The sequence below is a fragment of the Salvelinus alpinus genome, chromosome 1 (genome assembly GCF_045679555.1).
Source record: "Salvelinus alpinus chromosome 1, SLU_Salpinus.1, whole genome shotgun sequence".
NCBI classification, from domain to species: Eukaryota; Metazoa; Chordata; class Actinopteri; order Salmoniformes; family Salmonidae; genus Salvelinus; species Salvelinus alpinus.
Window position 1 is genome coordinate 64829761 of NC_092086.1, and position 21495 is coordinate 64851255.

Sequence of the window (21495 nt, forward strand, 5' to 3'; positions counted from 1 at the left end):
ATCTGATCTGGTGCAGAGAGGAGAAGATTCCAGTATCTTACAAAATGTCCCTCTAAAATGAAATGCAATTTTAGCAGAGCAGATATCTGTTAAGAGTATATTGCATATTCTACAGTCACCTACAGAAAAAAACACAAAACGAGCAGCACCAATACACCCATACGTTTCTCTTTAGGGAGCGAAATGATTCTGGATGGATTCTCGCAGTGAGACAAAGAACCTCAATCATCACGTACAAATACAGTATAGCGCTACAAATTAAAAACAGTTAGTTCTAACACCACAAAGAGACGGAAAGCGAGCCAGATGAGTCATCTTGGATCATTTGGGTTAAATGCTAAATGTGTTCCTGTAAAGCCTCTGAATGTCTTCCACTCCTCCTAAACTGCATGTCTGTCTGTGTGTGTGTGTGTGTGTGTGTGTGTGTGTGTGTGTGTGTGTGTGTGTGTGTGTGTGTGTGTGTGTGTGTGTGTGTGTGTGTGTGTGTGTGTGTGTGTGTGTGTGTGTGTGTTACAGTGTCCCACCTTAAGGTGCAGGGGTTGTCAGAGGCCCTCACGTTTAGCCATGATGACAGAGCATTAAAAGCCTCTCTATTTTTAGAGCCGTGACGGCATGCAGTCTGCATACATTTGCTCTCTTGTCTGCACTCAGCGCATTCAAGGAGCCTGGATTGATTTCAACTCAACAGCACTAATCATATGCATGGACATTATGACTTGCAATGTAGCGCTACCTCTGATGGTGTCATAGTGTTTTGTTCATTTGTATTCTTTAGTATGAGCTCTAAGAAATACCAGAGTACTTTACTTATTTCACGTGGTTCATATCAAGAGGACAAAACAAGAGGTTGATTTTCACTTCCCCTCCATGTCTGTCAAGGTTTGTTTCTTTAAAATTAGATCTACTCCAAGATTACAAAACTGCTGTCTTGTCTGTGAGGTAATGAATAGGCACTATACACACTTAATGAAAAGATTGATGCTGATGTCTCATTCATAAATCAATCCTTTGTGGTGAAGTTTGTCATTGGTTTATAATTAGTGAGCGGTAGGAAGCAGTGTGAGATGAGGTCTCAGACAGACAGACAGACAGACAGACAGACAGACAGACAGACAGACAGACAGACAGACAGACAGACAGACTCACCTCAAGCACTCTGCCACTGATGTATCTGATACAGGTTGCACACTGGATGCCAAACTGAGCGTGGTAGTCAGTCTCACAGTACGGAATACCATCCCTGAGAAAACACACACACACACACACACACACACACACACACACACACACACACACACACACACACACACACACACACACACACACACACACACACACACACACACACACACACACACACACACACACACAGAGAGATAAAAACACACGTAGTAGAGTCAGTAGCTAGTCTTTTTTCAATTAGTCAAAAGACACAATGAAAACAGTCCATAAAAACAAATGGATACAGTCCATGGATGGCATGTCGCAGCTAGGTGTGCAGTAAATGTGCAGTGCAGTATATGTAGGAGGATTCTTCTGAGGAAGATACTGTTTACTATACTATATACTACTGGTACTTTACTGGTATTGTGATGTTACCACAAAGTGTACCTACTTGCTGATGTACTCCCCGGTCAGCACAGTGTCACAGGTTTGACACTTGAAGCAGCTGACATGCCACTGCTTCTCCAGGGCCAGGAGGGACTGTCCATGTTTGATCTCCTCCTTACAACCCGCACAGTCTGAGAGAGAGAGAAAGAAAGAAAGAGAGAAGAGAGAGAGACGCCTTTTTAAATATTTCATACACCGCTGAATTCACATTAAAATAAGCCTCCAATATGCTAGTGTGCTGATGTGTGGACGGGAGATGGAGGGAGGGGGAGAGAGAGAGAGAGAGAGTGAGAGAGAGAGAGAGAGAGAGAGAGAGAGAGAGAGAGAGAGAGAGAGAGAGAGAGAGAGAGAGAGAGAGAGAAAGATTGAGATGAACAGAGTATAAACAGAGAATGAAAATGGAAGAGCGGCAAGATGGGGCTAAAACAACATTGAACCAAACATGTATTCTCTCCGGTAAGGAATCACAAATGTGCATCAGATCAGATGTGATGTACTATCCAGTACAGATACAGTCCAGAGCATCAAGTAGCTCTACTGGAGGCTGTGGGTGTACTGAGTGGAGGAGAGGAGTGGGCAGAGAGAAGCAGAGCAGAGGGAGTTATGGCAGACGATGATTCATGGCCGTGACAGGGGAAGTTTGCATTTATTGTCATTAATCTTGCCCTGGAGGCAAAACTGCATTTTAAACCTAACCCTAACCTTAACCACACCGCTAACCCTCATGCCTAACCTTAAATAAATTGTTGTTTAAATCAATTTTTACGATATAGCCAATTTTGACTTTGCAGTTGGCCCATCAAGCGGAAATCGCTCAGTTCTGCCTCCAGGGCAAGATTCATGACAATAAACGTTGGAAAAGGGTCGGGCTCCTATTTGTGATCATTTAAGCTCGACGTCCCGCCTGTCCCCCACTCCTGCTCTCCTCCCAGAGAGAGAGATGGAAAGTCCTACTCCAAACTCACCGAAAATGAATGTATCATCCTTTACACTCCACAAACATCTTCAGTTCAGTCATGCCTGTACATTTTTCACACTCCAGTCTCAGGTCACAACGGATACACCCAGGGCTCCTCAGTCCTCATTTGTGATGTGACTCTGCAGCCTGCTGTACGGGTGTCACGACTTCCGCCGAAGTCGGTCTCTCTCCTTGTTCAGGGGGTGTTCGGCGGTCGACGTCACCGACCTTCTAGCCATCACAGATCCATTTTTCATTTTCCGTTGATTTTGTCTTGTCTTCCTTCACACCTGGTTCCAATCCCATCAATTACATGTTGTGTATTTAACCCTCTCTTTCCCCTCATGTCCTTGTCGGAGATTGTTTATTGTAAGTGTTTGTGTACGTCTGTACTGGTGTGCGTCGGGTTATGTTTACCCATTTATTATTATGTTTTCCGGTGGGTTTTTTGTAATAAACTGCGCCGTTGGAAACACAGTTATTTCTCTCCTGCGTCTGACTTCTCTGCCGCCAGTTAAACACCCCTTACAACGGGCTGTTCGGTAAACAGGCGTTTCTCACCACTCTGGCTCAGTGCTGTTTGTCAGGGCTACTCTGCCTGGCACATCCACACCCATACTGAGCGTTTAACACTCTGGCTGTTCTCAGATAACAGAGAACAGCCAGAGTACATAACAGTATCTTCCAGCTAATAACCATAGGGAAATGGCTTTGCTGGACAGGCAGGCAGTATTTCCACCTGGTGACACATGGACAGGGCAGCCATCTGGACAGGGCAAGGTGGCCAACACAACACCACTCCCTCAGGGCAGGTAGGCACTGTACCAGTCCGCCTGGATCCTGGGAGACTCCGTTCAAATACCTGATATTGCCAGTCAAATTAAGGCAGACATTATCATCTATTTTAGGTCATAACTGTGGGACATTGTGTGACAATTTCATTTATTCATGTCTTATAGATAGCCATTAAATACAAAAGACACCAGATGCCGAGCAGGGAAGTTGTTTTGTAATCAAAGCTCCCATTCATTTAGGTCATTTATTTTTTATTGAACCTTTATTTAACTAGGCATGTCCGTTAAGAACAAATTCTTATTTACAACGACGGCCTACCATGAGCCCATGTCTGCCTGATCGCACTGTGACTGGAGGACTGCAATATCAAAGCATGTGTCTGTCGCCAGGTAGATTGATAGCAGTCATTTGCAGATGAGAGATATTATTGATTGATGTGATATCAAGCCCGTCACTCGCTCAGCCCTCTAGTGTGTTACTGCTACTGTACCACCCCCCCCCCCCCCCTTCTCTCTGCACTCCATATACTTAACCAGGTGTCCAATGTACATCATGAAATCTCTACACACAACTCAATGAAGATTTAATGGGACTGTAGTAGTGGGGTGATTATCATGATTAACAACTACTGTATGTTGAGATCTGGTTGGGGGGTCCTACTGTATGTTGAGATCTGGTCTATGCATCTCCTGTATGTGCTTTTGTCGCAGATTAATCGACAGATGCTGCTATTGCGTCAGATATTCATGAGGTCATCATCAGGATATAGTGATTCCACTGAGAGGTGCGGTGTGCTGAAGCCTTGTCCCTATGGGACCATTGCTGTGCTGTATGACACTGATCGTGTTAAGTCCAGCTGAGGCCCTGTGTTATGAGAAGGTTATTCTGATATGGAGACTTACGGCTGGGTCCGTGGATCTTGACCGGCTCGCTGCTGACCAGCGAATGAGAGCACTGCTGACAGACACACTTCTTCCCACAGAAGGTCACCCTATCTCCGATAGGGAAAGGCTTTCTGGGAAACGAGACAAAGGAAGACATCAGACATGTATTCTGCTGAACCTGCAACATCATACAGTACATATACTGTGTAATGACAGCTAGGCAATATTATTTTACACAACTGCACATTTTGTGTTTAGTAATTGTTCATAATGTACTGTTTGGTGGTCCAATTATAATACATTTTGTAAATTCTCCCTTAAAAAAACGCTCAAAATAAATCCATGAGAAAATCCTGCAGTATGCTTATGTCCTTTACAGGGGGCGCCATATTTACTTTTGTCCAACAATGACAGTGAAATCCAGGGTCCTGCCGGAGGATAGAGCAGAGACGACTACAGCACAGCAGTGGTACCGTTCTATACAGCCATTCTGGAAGTGTTTGCTAATGTATCACTAACTAACTACCCAACACTGAACAGCTGAGCACCGAGACTAATGATGCTTTGATGTGACTGAAGAAGATTAGACGTGATTATTCCTGCATGCATTTGGGATTATATTATGTTTAGAAAAGGTTTCTTAAAAAAAAAAAAATGTGAGCAGAAGGCGCTTCATTTAGTCAAGGAGGGCAATGTGATTCTCTTTAGTAGCACATGAGAGGGAAACGGCATCAAAGGCCAGACCTCCGTTCTAATCGCATTCATACTGATTAGAAAGTCACTCCCCATGCAGACACACACACAGGCACGCTCGCACATGAAAGAGCGAGGACGGAGCCCCTTTCCAAAATATTCATCAAAACAAACATCTTTAGCCAGTGGATAAAGGAAGTCATGCAACATTTAAAAGCAGAGAAAATACATTATTCCGTTAGAGGATCTGCAATTAAATATGATCATCTGCCAAACTTTCTTATCTTTTGTAGAAGGCATGGACCCAGATAATTTCATAACTCCTTAAACGAACCCAAATATGAATTGATATCATTATTTGTACTTGTATTTTCTTTACTTTATGTTTGTTTGATTATTTTTCTGGTATTGGGGAGGGGCTCTGTTTAAGTATGGGTGGTTGGGTTGGGGCTCTGTTGAAGTATGGGGGGTTGGGGGTGGGCTCTGTTGAAGTATGGGGGGTTGGGTTGGGGCTCTGTTGAAGTATGGGGGGTTGGGGGTGGGCTCTGTTGAAGTATGGGGGGTTGGGGTGGGGCTCTGTTGAAGTATGGGGGGTTGGGGGTGGGGCTCAGTTGAAGAATGGGGGGTTGGGGGTGGGGCTCTGTTGAAGTATGGGGGTTGGGGGTGGGGCTCTGTTGAAGTATGGGGGGTTGGGTGGGTCTTTGTTGAATCATGGGGGGTTGGGGCTCAGTTGAAGCATGGGGGGGTGGGGCTCTGTTGGAGCATGCGAGGTTAGGGTGGGGCTTTGTTGAAGCATGGGGAGTTGGGACTCAGTTGAAGCATGGGGGTTGGGGTGGGGCTGTGTTGGAGCATGGGGGGTTGGGGTGGGGCTTTGTTGGAGCATGGGGGGTTGGGGTGGGGCTTTGTTGGAGAGTGGGGGGTTGGGGTGGGGCTTAGTTGAAGCATGGGGGGGTTGGGGCTCTGTTGGAGCATGCAGGGTTGAGGTGGGGCTTTGTTGAAGCATGGGGGTTGGGGTGGGGCTTTGTTGGAGAGTGGGGTGTTTGGGTGGTGCTTTGTTGGAGAGTGGGGGGTTGGGGTGGGGCTTAGTTGAAGCATGGGGGGGTTGGGGTGGGGCTTAGTTGAAGCATGCAGGGTTGAGGTGGGGCTTTGTTGAAGCATGGGGGGTTGGGGCTTAGTTGAAGCATGGGGGTTGGGGTGGGGCTGTGTTGGAGAGTGGGGGGTTGGGGTGGGTTGATGCGGTAGGGGATCTTATATTTTTTTACCCTCTACCTGTTTGTATGTATAATCTTTAAATGACAAATAAAGGGCCTCCCGAGAGGTGCAGTGGTCTAAGGCACTGCATCGCAGTGCTTGAGGCGTCACTACAGACCCGGTTTCGATCCCAAACTGTGTTGCAGCCTCGTCCGGGATAGGGGATTGTTTTGCTGACCGGGATGTCCTTGTCCCATTCCGCTCCAGCGACTCCTTGTGGCGGGCCAGGTGCATGCACGCTGACTTTGGTCACCAGGTGTACTGTGCTTCCTCCGACACATTGGTGTGGCTGGCTTCCGGGTTAAGCGAGCAGTGTGTCATGAAGCAGTGCAGCTTGGCAGGGTCGTGTTTCAGCAGGATGCATGGCTCTCGATCTTTGCCTCTCACCAGTCCGTACGGGAGTTTCAGCGATGGGACAAGACTGTAACTACCATTTTGATATCACGAAAATGGAGGGAAAAAATGAAATAAAAAATGTTTTATTTAAATTAAATAAAAAAACGTCCATTTGCACATTTCTCTATCACCGTGAAAAGGTATGACAAACTCTTTCAAATGTAGGCCTGTCCAAACCGTAGCAACCTAAATTGAAGACTTATGTAAATGTAATAGGTTGTGACACAGTGACACAACTAGCCTATTTAAACAATATCGTTATGTAGACGACCTGCAAAGAAAAGCGCCAAGACAAATGATTCTTAACAAAACTGTGTAAAGACACATGGAGATACTAAAGCAGACAGGATGGGTATTTAGTGCTACAACTCAAAAGGCAAATCCCAACCTCTGCTCTGCATTCATTACACACACACACACACACACACACACACACACACACACACACACACACACACACACACACACACACACACACACACACACACACACACACACACACACACACACACACACACACACACACACACACACACACACACACACACACATCTCTTTGGTTGGTGTTGTGTGCTGACAGGGTGGCCCTGTGGGCTTCAGTGGTAATATCCGGTGACAGGGAGGCTCACAGAGATATCCACCCTCCCTGGAGTCATGATGGGCCATTGGACAGATCCTGTATCCAGCCACACGGCAGCCAGGCATGCAGGGGAATATGCGTCACACCCGCTTGGCCACAGCAGCTAAACTGGGCCAGCAGAGGTGATCTTCATGCTGCACATTGAAACAAACATACTGGCTGCGTCCCAAATGGCGCCCTATTCCCTAGATAGTGCACTACCAGGGCCCATTTGGGATGCATGCGCTGTTTCAAACATGCTGAGGACGGTGCCGTGTGCTATGAACGACAGACAATACTGTCGAATGTACTCGCGCAAACAACGCATCCTACCGCCTACATAGTGAGGTTTGGGAGAAGTGGGGATGATCTGTGGCTGATGATGAGTGTTTTACGTGTGGTGACTGCTGACTGCATGAGGGGATGCCAGCTCTGCTGCCGCTACCGAAAGCTACGAGTCAGCATCTCTAGCAGGGCAGGCAGCGCTATTAGGGCAATTTTCGGAAAAGATTCATGTCCTTTAAACATGGACTACTCAGTAACATCATTCAATATCATGTACTGTTTCACTAGCCAACTGACGGTGGTATATTCCCTATCACCTTGCATATCACTGTCAAGCACCTGCCCAAATTACATCTCATAACACCATACAGTGTGTCAGGTCAGCATGTAATAGCATTGAACTACAGATTGCAAACAGTGCAAAACACATTCATTAACATACACATCTGTGCACCATGGGACATACACGCACAGCTATGTAAGCAGTAGTGCTCTCAGCCTATCAGGGCCCTAGGTGGGGAGGTTACTGTGGGTTAGACTCTAAATCCACCCCAGCCCAGTTGCCACCTGCTACGGCCACCTGCCACCGTGCGTGACCCCCTGCCTGCCCAGACCACCTGGGCATTCCATAGTACAACACAGCATGTCACCTACACCAACCAACCAGACGCAGGTCTGCCTTGGCACACCACACAGAAAGTCTAGAACACAGAGAGACACGACAGTTGAGAGTGTGGGTGTTTGAACAATAACAAAACAAATAACATAATAAATCAAATAAAAATGAATAAAATGGCTTAGAGGGCACAATTCAGGTCAAAATTCCCTTCAAGAAATGATAGAAAATGTCAGCGGAGCAGGGGTAGTAGGTCAACTTGTTGCTGTAGGGTATGTATGTGTGAGGGTGGTGCATGTGGCTTCGCTTGTATGTGTTCATTTGTGTTGTACAGTCGTGGCTAAAAGTTTTGAGAATGACACAAATATACATTTTCACAAAGTCTGCTGCCTCAGTTTGTATGATGGCAATTTGCATATACTCCAGAATGTTATGAAGAAGGATCAGATGAATTGCAATTAATTGCAAAGTCCCTCTTTGCCATGCAAATGAACTGAATCCCCCAAAAAACAGCCCTGCCACAAAAGGACCAGCTGACATCATGTCAGTGATTCTCTCGTTAACCCAGGTGTGAGTGTTGACGAGGACAAGGCTGGAGATCACTCTGTCATGCTGATTGAGTTCGAATAACAGACTGAAAGCTTCAAAAGGAGGGTGGTGCTTGGAATCATTGTTCTTCCTCTGTCAACCAGAGATACCTACAAGAAAACATGTGCCATCATCATTGCTTTGCACAAAAAGGGCTTCACAGGCAAGGATATTGCTGCCAGTAAGATTGCACCTAAATCAATCATTTATCGGATCATCAAGAACTTCAAGGAGAGCGGTTCAATTGTTGTGAAGAAGGCTTCAGGGCGCCCAAGAAAGTCCAGCAAGCGCCAGGACCGTCTCCTAAAGTTGATTCAGCTGTGGGATTGGGGCACTACCAGTACAGAGCTTGCCCAGGAATGGCAGCAGGCAGGTGTGAGTGCATCTGCAAGCACAGTGAGGTGAAGACTTTTGAAGGATGGCCTGGTGCCATGAAGGGCAGCAAAGAAGCCACTTCTCTCCAGGAAAAACATAAAGGACAGAATGATATTCTGCAAACGGTACAGGGATTGGACTGCTGAGGACTGGGGTAAAGTAATTTTCTCTGATGAATCCTCTTTCCGATTGTTTGGGGCATCCAGAAAAAAGCTTGTCCGGAGAAGACAAGGTGAGCGCTACCATCAGTCCTGTGTCATGCCAACAGTAAAGCATCCTGAGACCATTCATGTGTGGGGTTGCTTCTCAGCCAAGGGAGTGGGCTCACTCACAATTGTGCCTAAGAACAAAGCCATGAATAAAGAATGGTACCAACACATTCTCAGACAGCAACTTCTCCCAACCATCCAGGAACAGTTTGGTGACGAACAATGCCTTTTCAAGCATGATGGAGCACCTTGCCATAAGGCAAAAGTGATAACTAAGTGGCTCGGGGAACAAAACATCGATATTTTGGGTCCATGGCCAGGAAACTCCCCAGACCTTAATCCCATTGAGACTGCAAACTCTGACTTTTTGCATCAACTTCATGTAATTGTCAATAAAAGCCTTTGACACTTATGAAATGCTTGTAATTATACTTCAGTATTCCATAGTAACATCTGACAAAAATATCTAAAGACACTGAAGCAGCAAACTTTGTGGAAATTAATATTTGTGTCATTCTCATAACTTTTGGCCACGACTGTACACACTGTGCACATATTTCTACTACCGTATGCCTGTAAGGCCTCTCTCTCTCTGGCCCATGCTGCTGCAGTGTGTCTGGCCTCACTAACATCCTCCTGCTACTATATATCCCGAGTCATCTCAACCAGCAGACCAATATAGAAGAAACCACAAAGTCGTCAAAAAGCCTCTAAAGTTTCTGAAACAGTGACAGTGAACCACACAATAAGAGAGAGGGCTTTTGACATTGTAATACCCCTGAGGTCTTAGACTCCCAGCATGACAAGCAGAAACAAGAGGCTGCATGTCCCTTTCTCTCCTCTCAAGACAACGTCCCTTCTCACTGAACTGTTCCCTGTCTTGGAAGATCTGATGAAACATCTGATAATATCTTTGTTTTCTGATTATGCTGATTTCTCTTCTTTATCAATTTTATTCAGCACTGAATAAATGCCAGCATCCCCAATAAAACAAATGACTCACTACTTTCCTCCACTCGTTGTCTCCATGGTAAACTCAATAATTTAATCAAACATGATCCAGCACAAAGTTGGCCTCCGATGCAATGATCAATGTGGTGGATATACTGTACATAAACTCAGCAAAAAAAAGAAACTGACCTTTTTCAGGACCCTGTCTTTCAAAGATAATTTGTAAAAATCCAAATAACTTCACAGATCTTCATTGTAAAGGGTTTAAACACTGTTTCCCATGCTTGTTCAATGAACCATAAACAATTAATGAACATGTACCTGTGGAACGGTTGTTAATTACCCTCTAACGAGTCACAAACCCGGATCCGGGATCCCCCCATCAAAAGAGCTGACTAGCATAGCCTAGCCTAAAGCCACAGGGATATCATATAATAAAATGTTCATGAAATCACAAGTCCAAGACACCAAATGAAAGATACAGATCTTGTGAATCCAGCCATCATTTCCGATTTTTTAAATGTTTTACAGGGAAGACAAAATATGTATTTCTATTAGCTAACCACCATAGCAAAAGACACAACTTTTTTTTTCTCCATCATTTTTCCCTGCATAGGTAGCCATCACTAATTCGACCAAATAAAGATATAAATAGCCACTAACCAAGAAAAAACTTCATCAGATGACAGTCTGATAACATATTTATTGTATAGCATATGTTTTGTTAGAAAAATTTGCATATTTCAGGTATAAATCATAGTTTACCATTGCAGCCACCATCACAACTCTCACCGAAGCGACTAGAATAACTACAGAGAGCAACGTGTATTACCTAATTACTCATCATAAAACATTTCTTAAAAATACACAGCGTACAGCAATTGAAAGACACAGATCTTGTGAATCCAGACAATATTTCAGATTTTCTAAGTGTTTTACAGCGAAAACACAATATAACGTTATATTAGCTTACCACAATAGCAAACATCACAACAGCATTGATTCAAGCAAAAACATAGCGATAAGTATAAGCCACCAAAAGATATTAATTTTTTCACTAACCTTCTCAGAATTCTTCAGATGACAGTCCTATAACATCATATTACACAATGCATATAGAGTTTGTTCGAAAATGTGCATATTTAGCGGCACAAATCGTGGTTATACAATGAGAATAGTGGCCAAAACTTAGAGCAATCTGTCCGGCGCCATCTTGGAGAAGCACCTATTCTAATCGAAAACTATTCATAAACTTGACAAAAAAATACAAGTTGGACAGCAAATGAAAGATAAATTAGTTCTTAATGCAATCGCTGTGTTAGATTTTTAAAATTAACGTTACTAGACATACAGTGTGCGTTACAGCCAGACCAGTGCCGCAATAATAGCGGCCAAACACTTTTACATTTTTCCACATAAATACGGAATAACATCATAAATAGCTCTTACTTTTGGACGACCTTCCATCAGAATCTTGGGCAAGTTGTCCTTTGTCCAAAAGAATCGTTGCACGGTTGTAAAACGTCCTCTTCAACTTTGGAATTAGCAGCTAACAATAGCTATGTCGCACAGACATGCCCAAATCGTCAAAGCGCAATACTAAGGAAATACCGAAAATAGCAATATACTCGCATAAACTGATATAACTCGGTTTAAAATAACTTCGTTATGATGTTTCTAACACCTATATCGAATTAAATCACAGACGGATATATATAGGGCCTAAAACGAGAGCGTTTGAGCATGCCATCCTGATGTCCTCCTCTGCGTCTTGACGAAAGTCGAAAAGAGCGGACACTGCATGTCATGGCCTTTTATAAGGTCTGAGAGCTACGTAGAAACTCCATTCCAATTCTCATTGGTTACTGACATCCAGGGGAAGGCGGGTGCAGTTCATGTCGACCCATAGGATACATACAGAGCTTTAAACTGATCTGAGAACAGAGCCTAGTTTTCAGACCTTCGCAGTTCCTGTCATGAATTTCGCTGCAGAAAGAGTTCTGGTTCACCCACAGACATAATTCAAACGGTTTTAGAAACTAGAGATTGTTTTCTATCCAATAGTAATAATAATATGCATATTGTACGAGCAAGAATTGAGTACGAGGCAGTTTAATTTGGGAACGCTAAATGTCGAAGTTGAAACAGCACCCCCTGTAGTGACAAGAAGTTTTAAGACACTAACAGCTTACAGACGGTAGGCAATAAAGGTCACAGTTATGAAAACTTAGGACACTAAAGAGGCCTTTCTACTGACTCTGAAAAACACCAAAAGAAAGATGCCCAGGGTCCCAGTTCCCTGCGTGAACATGGCTTAGGCATGCTGCAATGAGGCATGAGGACTGCAGATGTGGTCAGGGCAATAAATTGCAATGTCCGTACTGTGAGAAGACTAAGACAGTGATACAGGGAGACAGGACGGACAGCTGATCGTCCTCGCAGTGGCAGACCACGTGTAACAACACCTGCACAGGATCGGTACATCCGAACATTACACCTGCGGGACAGGTACAGGATGGCAACAACAACTGCCCGAGTTACACCAGGAACGCACAATCCCACCATCAGTGCTCAGACTGTCCGCAATAGGCTGAGAGAGGCTGGACTGAGGGCTTGCAGGCCTGTTGTAAGGCAGGTCCTCACCAGACATCACCGGCAAACAACGTCGCTTATGGGCACAAACCCACCATCGCTGGATCAGACAGGACTGGCAAAAAGTGCTCTTCACTGATGAGTCGCGGTTTTGTCTCACCAGGGGTGATGGTCAGATTCGCGTTTATCGTCGAAGGAATGAGCGTTACACCGAGGCCTGTACTCTGGAGCGGGATCGATTTGGAGGTGGATGGTCCGTCAAGGTCTGGGGTGGTGTGTCACAGCATCATTTGACTGAGCTTGTTGTCATTTCAGGCAATCTCAACGCTGTGCGTTACAGGGAAGACATCCTCCTCCTTCCTGCAGGCTCATCCTGACATGACCCTCCAGCATGACAATACCACCAGCCATACTGCTCGTTCTGTGTGTGATTTCCTGCAAGACAGGAATGTCAGTGTTCTGCCATGGCCAGCGAAGAGCCCGGATCTCAATCCCATTGAGCGCGTCTGGGACCTGTTGGATCGGAGGGTGATTGCAAGGGCCATTTTCCCCAGAAATGTCTGGAAACTTGCAAGTGCCTTGGTGGAAGAGTGGGGTAACATCTCACAGCAAGAACTGGCAAATCTGGTGCAGTCCGTGAGGAAGAGATGCACTGCAGTACTTAATGCAGCTGGTGGCCACACCAGATACTGACTGTTACTTTTGATTTTGACCCCCCCTTTGCTCAGGGATACATTATTCAATTTCTGTTAGTCACATGTCTGTGGAACTTGTTCAGTTTATGTCTCAGTTGTTGAAGCTTGTTATGTTCATACAAATATTTACACATGTTAAAACCTCTACCGAATCACCCTCCCGGATCCGGGATCCATCCATCCACTGACTAGCATAGCCTAGCATAGCGCCACAAGTAAATAATAGCATATAAATATCATGAAATCACAAGTCCAATACAGCAAATGAAAGATAAACATCTTGTGAATCCAGCCAACATGTCCGATTTTTAAAATGTTTTACAGCGAAAACACAACATATATTTATGTTAGCTCACCACCATATCCAAAAAAACACAGCAATTTTTTCACAGCAAAGATAGCTTTCACAAAACCCACAAATAGAGATAAAAATAATCAATAACCTTTGAACAACTTCATCAGATGACAGTCTTATAACATCATGTTATACAATACATTTGTTTTGTTCGAAAATGTGCATATTTATAGCTACAAATCCTGGTTTTACATTGGCGCCATGATCATAAATGGCTCCAAAACAGCCGGAATAATTACAGAGAGCAACGTGAAATACAGAAATACTCATCATAAAACATTTATGAAAAATACATGTTGTACACATAATTAAAGATAAACATCTTCTGAATCCAGCCAACATGTTCAATTTTTAAAATGTTTTACAGCGAAAACACAACATATATTTATGTTAGCTCACCACAATAACCCAAAACACAACGCCATTTTTTCACCGCAAGGATATCTTTCACAAAACCCACAAATAGAGATACAATTAATCACTAACCTTTGAACAACTTCATCAGATGACAGTCTTATAACATCATGTTATACAATACATTTATGTTTTGTTCGAAAATGTGCATATTTATAGCTACAAATCCTGGTTTTACATTGTGAACATGGCGCAAAAATGATCCAAATTGTCCGGAGAAATTTTGGAGAGTCACGTAATCTAACAGAAAAACTCATCATAAACTTTGCTGAAAAATACATGATGGACATATAATTAAAGATACACTGGTTCTTAATGCAACCGCGGTGTTAGATTTAAAAAAATAACTTTAGTAAAAAGCACAGCATACAATAATCTGAGACAGCGCTCAGCCATTCTTACCTTTGATGAACTTTCATCAGAATGCAGTGCCAGGAATCCTTGTTCCACAATAAATCGTTGTTTTGTTTTAGAATGTCCATTTCTTCTGTCGAAATAGCAACTTTGGCTAGCATTGTGGAGCTCACGTGTCCATGAAAGTTTGACGCATGGAACGAAAAATTCAAAAAGTCATAATAAAAGTCAAATAAACTGGTCAAACTCAGTTGATAATCCATCTTTAGGATGTTTTTCTCGTATGTATCCAATAAAGTCCCAGACGGAGCATTTCTTCGTGTCTACCTAAGGCATTGCAGACAACGATATGGTGCACCCAGGTGCACAGCAAAATACTGCCAATATGGCTGACCTGCCACTCCAAAAGCTCTCATTCGGTCCCACATCAGGCTAGACACCTCATTCAACGTTCTACTGCCTGTTGACATCTAGTGGAAGGCGTATGAAGTGCATACATATCCATAAATACAAGGCAATTGAATAGGCGAAGCCTTTCACAGAGACCCATTTCAGAATTTTCACTTCCTGTTTGGAAGTTTGCCTGCCAAATGAGTTCTGTTTTACTCACAGATATAATTCAAACCGTTTTAGAAACTTCAGAGTGTTTTCTATCCAATAGTAATAATAATATGCATATCATATGATCTAGAACAGAGTACGAGGCCGTTTAATTTGGGCACTATTTTTTTCCAAAGTGAAAATAGCGCCCCCTATTAAGAAGAAGTTTTAAGTTTTCTGAAAATAAACGCAGTTGACAGTGAGAGGACGTTTCTTTTTTTGCTGAATATATGTGTGTGTGTATGTGTGTGTGTTTCCCCACAGTACCTACCTGCACATGCTGCAGACAAAACACTTGGGGTGGTAGGTACGCCCCAGCGCCGAGACCACCTCCCCTGTGATGAAGTCTCCACAGCTGTCACACTTGGTGCCGTAGAGGCGCTGGTAGTCCTCTGTACAGATGTACTCTCCTCCCTTCTGGAAGAAGCCTGAACGAGCCAGGTCACAGCCACACACTGGAGACACACAGAGACACAGAAATGAGATGTTAGCAAAGAAAAAAAATGGTTAAAAGACCGATCAGGCTGTATATACACAATAGAGGAAAAAGGAAGAGCAAAATGCACATTTAATCGGTAATCAAAAGCCTGGTAAACACGAAGCACAAATTCCCAACAGTACAGAGTAAACTTGGCTAATAGCCTCCAATGCAAATAGCATGAACACACAACATGTTTGGACAAGCAGTGTTCCTCATGCAGTTAAAAAGCAATTGTACACGACAGTGCCTGGTAAAGAACTTGTTCTACAATGGGTTGGTCAAAACAAGCATTGTGATTGTTTGAGACGTGTTCTAAGCCATTCTGAAAAACCTATTTAGCACGGGTAGGCATATGACACTTAAATGGGCCTCTTGTTTTCTCTGTGCTATCTGAATTGTAGTTTAACGAACACACTAAGAACCTTAAAGATCCATCGGAGCGAGACACGTCGAACCTGACATGGTTGCAAACGCTCCGGCCTTCTACCTGCATCCCAAGCGAGTGGTCTCCGCGGATGACAGTGTGGTACAGCCGAGTCGGAGTTAACACACTGGGATCCAAGGTTTGTTGTGCAAATAGGTTCAGCCAGGTCACCCGAGATACAAGCTAGTATTCGACGTCCATCCACGTCTCAGGATGTAGGGAGATGACGTGGAAACCGGCCACTAGGAGCAACGGCGCGTGCGGTTATCTTCAAGTAGGTTTCGGTTTTGCTTGGCGTTGTGTACGGGGATGGAGGATAGGTGTAAGCATATGCCTCTGATCGCAAAGGCTGCAAGTTCAAAATCAGCTATAGAAAGTTGTTTTTGATATTTTAGCTTGAAGCCTATCCCAAACCTTAACCATTCAGAGTTAATGCCTAATATTAAGAATTTGGAGTTCACGCCTGACCTTAACCTTAAACACTTTTGACGTTTGGAAATTTGACGTTTGGAACAACTTTGAAATGTTACGTTTGATTCTGACTTACGTTTGAATTCTGACTTGAGGCTGTGACAGCTGGTAGAATAAGTAGCTTACATATTTTGATATTAGAGCTAAGACACTATATTGGTCCCGTGTGGCTCAGTTGGTAGAGCATGGCGCTTGCAACGCCAGGGTTGTGGGTTCATTCCCCACGGGGGGACCAGGATGAATATGTATGAACTTTCCAATTTGTAAGTCGCTCTGGATAAGAGCGTCTGCTAAATGACTTAAATGTAATGTAAATGTAATATTAGTCTTCTCAAATCTTGTTGATTCCAAGTTTTTTATCTTTCTCTCTCTCTAGGAGGTCGGCACACAAAAATACACAAACCACTCCATCAGAAGCATCACCATTCGGCAGCTGTCTGATGCTGACCTGGAGGTCATAGAGATCATGACCAGGGCGGAGAGCAACTGGACCCCTTCCCTGGACAGCAGGAAAAGATGGAGCCACATCCTGAAAGGTTCCGACTCCAAGAACCAACCGTCAGTTCCAGCTAAACGGCAGTCTGCTGACGTGGCCCCACCAGATGCATGATACTTCAAAGGCTGCTCAATGAACGGCAACGTGCACATTAACGTTTACAATAAGTAGTGGATGATTGAAATAACCAAATCGGGTCAATGTTATGGTTAAAATAATTCCTCTTTCTGTAAAATAGTCTGGCAGTAGGCTACTGATGTATAGTGTATTTCTGCTTGATAAGCATGATGATTGATTGGCTAAACTCAGCACCATGGACCGCTCTATCACTGTCAGCATCATTAGCAGTGCATGCCCATAGCAACAAAGCCAATCGAATGAAGGACCAGCCGGCTTGGCTAGCAACCATAGATTTGTGTTGGGACTATATTTTCGTGAAGGGATGAAATAGTAGTCTATGAATACATTTATCAAAATAACATTTTTTTACTTAATTGGAATCCCGTTGTAGAAAAGCAATTGTACACAAGAGGGTATGCTAAATGGCTTTTATTTTAGCACGGCTGTAGGTACATGTGTGTGTATGTGTGTGTGTCAATGTAGTATATCAGCCTGGCCCACATGACCCCTGAACCCAAATAAGTTACATTTTATAATCCATCCATGAGGATTTTAAAAAGTGAATATAATAATAATTATCACAGCAATACTGTATAATCACGTTAACAAATGTCGACGTGGAGTAAATGCTCTGTCAAAGACCATTGATATGGCTCGTGCTGTAACTTAAACGTCAGTGTTCGCGTTAAATAAATAGGCAGTCAATTAGCTCAATGGCTTTAGATCGAGCTGAGTGTGACAGTACCTGAGCCAAAGTGTTTAGAAGCCTACCTGTGTAGAAAGAGCCCCACTAAATCATCAGGCTCCTACTGACTCCTAAAAGATGCAGCCACTGACAGAGAATAAGGATGATGAGACAGGGACAAAGAGACAGAGATACTATCTCTCTAAGCATAGATAGGGATAGCCGACTGTCAGCCAACATGATTTCAAATTGAGAATGACGGGTAAATGATGCCTTGCACAACTATTGCTGAAGGAACCAATTAGCTCTCACAGTCTTACAACAGAATTAGACGTTCGTCCATGTTTTCCAACGTCTCATGTTGAAGTTGTTGCTCAAGTGAAATTTCAAAGTGTTTAAGGTTAGGGTTAAGTTTAAGCATTATCTCCGAAAATCTAAAGGTTAGATATTAACTCCGAATGGTTAAGGTAACGGTTAAGGTTTGGTATAGGCTTAAAACAAAAATCTCAAGAACAATTTTTCTGTTGCTGGAGTCAAACTTGCAACCTTTGGAATCAGAGGCATTAACTCCGAAATCTTAAGGTTAGACATTAACTCCAAATGGTTAAGGTAAGGGTTAAGGTTTGGGATAGGCTTTAAAGAAAAATCTCAAAAACTGTTTTCTATCGCTGGATTTAAATTTGCAACCAATGAAATCAGAGGCAGATGCTTATGCCCATCCACAACTTCCTAGCCAAACTAAAACCTACTTGAAGGTAACAGCGCTCACTGTCGCCCCCTAGTGGTCCAGTTTCCAAATCCTCTCCCGACGTCCTCAGACATGGATGGTTGTCGAATACTGACTTGTATCACGGGGTCACCTGGCTGTAATGAACGGCATGAGAATTTGAATAAAGCATTTGAATATCTGATCCTATCTAGCAGCTGCCCCTCGGGAGGAGTGAAACATGATCCTGTGCCCTGCGTCTCCAATAACACCGGCTGGCTACAGAACGCTGCAGCAAAGACAAGACACACACGTCCCCTTGGGGCACCTAGCTGCACATGCTGCCAGCCAGGGAGACACCCTGCCTTTCTCTGCTACAGCACCACGCTGTGTGAGTGTGTCACAGCAGCAGACGAGGTAGTGGAAGAGCAATTTAACCACCGCCCCTGGGCTCAGTTGAACTTTCATACATCAGTAGCATGTGTGTCATGGGTACCACTTCTACTCCCCACATTGGGGACCTTTGAATGAAGCAATAAGGCACCAAATATAGCACACCGACCATGAAAACAAAAGTTATATGCGTGTAGATGATTCAGTTGAACCTAAAGAATCGCAATGCATGAGCTAAATCTGCAGGACTGAGATTCACAATCAGAGGGTCCACTGTTACCACCACCTATTCCCCCCAGTCAAGACATCTAGACAGTAGAAAAGACAGGCACACAGTATCCTACATCATCTGTAGAGCATCAGCAGTAGTACAATTAGCTACACTATTCTTCTGTTGTGACACACTGCTCCTCTTTGTCTCACTGACCCACCTGGTGCACATGTTGCCTTTCAACAGCAGAGCCTGAGCCCATGCCAGCCAGCCAGCCAGCCAGCCAGCCAGCCAGCCAGCCAGCCAGACAAATCACTGCCTACCACAGCCCATTCACTGCCAGAGAAAAAGATGTTGAAAGGCTAGCGGTGACATCTGCGCGCCCCACAGTTTACCCTCTCTATCTGGCCCAATGAATAATTCAGCTAAGCCATAAATAAAGGCTGGCTGTGTTGTGCATGAGGAATCAGCGGCCACCACACCACACAGCACTACACCACAGCATGCTGCTCCCGGTTGTGCCACACTTACTGCTACTCCTACAGTCTGATGCCAGTTCAGTCAGGATCGGATGGGGGGGGGGGGGGGGGGGGGGATGTATTTATCAACAGCCAACAGACACAATTAAAATTCTATGCCCTCATCCTCTCCTCTCCTCCCCTCCCATCCCCTGGTAATCGCAAGGCACGCAATTAGGCTTTATCGCTTCCTCCTCCTCCGCCAGCTCTTTGTGGCGGTAGAGGCGGGAAGAGGCAGGAGGCAGGCAAGATCGCCTAGCCCGGGCCAGTTAAGGAGCAGTTTCCGTCCTCTGAGAGAGTGAGAGAGAGAGAGTTGTTTAGCCTGGGCTGGGATCCGAGCCCACGCCTAGCCTGGTCTTCCGTTCCACAGCCAGGAGATGGCCAGTCAACAAAGCACTGCTCACATCAGAGGAGGAACCCAGGCAGAAAGGATGGCAAGTGGTTGTTTGATACTTAAAGCACCGGCGGAAACCAGAAATGATGCCAAGGTAAACATTTTAACTAAGAGCTATCATGCAGATTTACGTCTAGTAAAGAGATGGCCTCCTTGGCCCCCTGTTGCGTGGATTGGGCATCTGTATGCAAACACACACAGAGTAAAGCAAACACTGCCACATTATGGGTTGATTACACATGTAGCAAACATCTGAAGAGGCCAACCCTGAAATGACAACGAGTAAATCTGTGTGTGTGTGTGTGTGTGTGTGTGTGTGTGTGTGTGTGTGTGTGTGTGTGTGTGTGTGTGTGTGTGTGTGTGTGTGTGTGTGTGTGTGTGTGTGTGTGTGTGTGTGTGTGTGTGTGTGTGTGTGTGTGTGTGTGTGAGTGAGTGTGTGTGCACGTGTGTGTGTTTGAGCATACGGGTGCTAGGGGTGTGTTTGTTTGAGTCCATACGCGCCATTTCCCTCTGTTTAAAGCTGTGTGTGCCACATGTAATGTGTCTCATGGCTCTGACTCACTCTGACTGGCTATCTCAGCAGCTGGCCAGGCTCATAATTGGTTAATAAAACGCCCATAAGACGGGTACTCTACAGCCATGGCTCTCTTCCTAAGGCATTACATCACCAACAGATAACAAGGATAGCTGAGCAGGGGGAATCTAATGCTGATCTAGGAGCAGTCATTTCTATGGTATAGGCGCTGCTTCCTGACTACTGTAGCTCCAGACATGAACGTGTTACCATGCTAGAGGCCTGCAGGTACAGAGCAAACTACTAATCAATAGAGTTTCATTAGTGACATTGTGAAAACACTCACCCAGAATGATTAACACAATACCCCAGAGGATGGAGGGAAGGAATGGAAAGAGGAGAGAGAGAGAGAAAGAGAGAGAGAGAGGGAGAGAGAGAGAACGAGAGAGAGAGATCCAGGGCTCTAAGTATATGTCGGGGTTGACAATGAAAATCACTCAGGCTAGAAGAGCAGCCAGAGACTGTAATTGAGTGGTTTCAAGATGAGCTGTGGTGTTCTGACAGGGCTGGGTTCAGTACAGGTCTACAGTCACAGAAAGGTATCACTATACCTTCTCCTCTCTATCTCTCCTCTGCATTATTCCTCTCCTGTCGCCGCCCGGCCGTGACTGAAACGACCTTTCCCCATTCAAGCGTAACAAATGCTAATGGGTGCGTGAGTGCTACGCCGCCCGCCCCGACTAATTTAGTCCCCACCGAGACCGTGCCGCTTGCCTGCCTCTCCTTGGCGTTCAAAACGTGTCGACCGTGCCTCTGCTCCCTCCGTCCTCCACTCCCCGAC

At 44.6% G+C, this 21495-nt stretch overlaps 1 protein-coding gene across 6 annotated transcripts in view; it reads right to left on the reverse strand.

Moving 5' to 3' along the window:
• The window catches only part of LOC139583334 (actin-binding LIM protein 3-like), a 106239-nt gene that overhangs the window by 44592 nt on the left and 40152 nt on the right, over positions 1 to 21495 (reverse strand). For all 6 annotated transcript variants that reach the window (XR_011676530.1, XR_011676538.1, XR_011676535.1 and 3 more), the window contains exons 3-6: positions 15513 to 15696; positions 4267 to 4379; positions 1616 to 1742; positions 1147 to 1240 (exon numbers count right to left, since the gene is read on the reverse strand). Coding sequence is in view for 1 of the 6 variants with exons in the window: in XM_071414319.1 (XP_071270420.1) it covers positions 1147 to 1240; positions 1616 to 1742; positions 4267 to 4379; positions 15513 to 15696 (518 nt within the window). In the remaining 5 variants the exon portion in view is untranslated. The remainder of the gene's footprint in view (positions 1 to 1146; positions 1241 to 1615; positions 1743 to 4266; positions 4380 to 15512; positions 15697 to 21495) is intronic.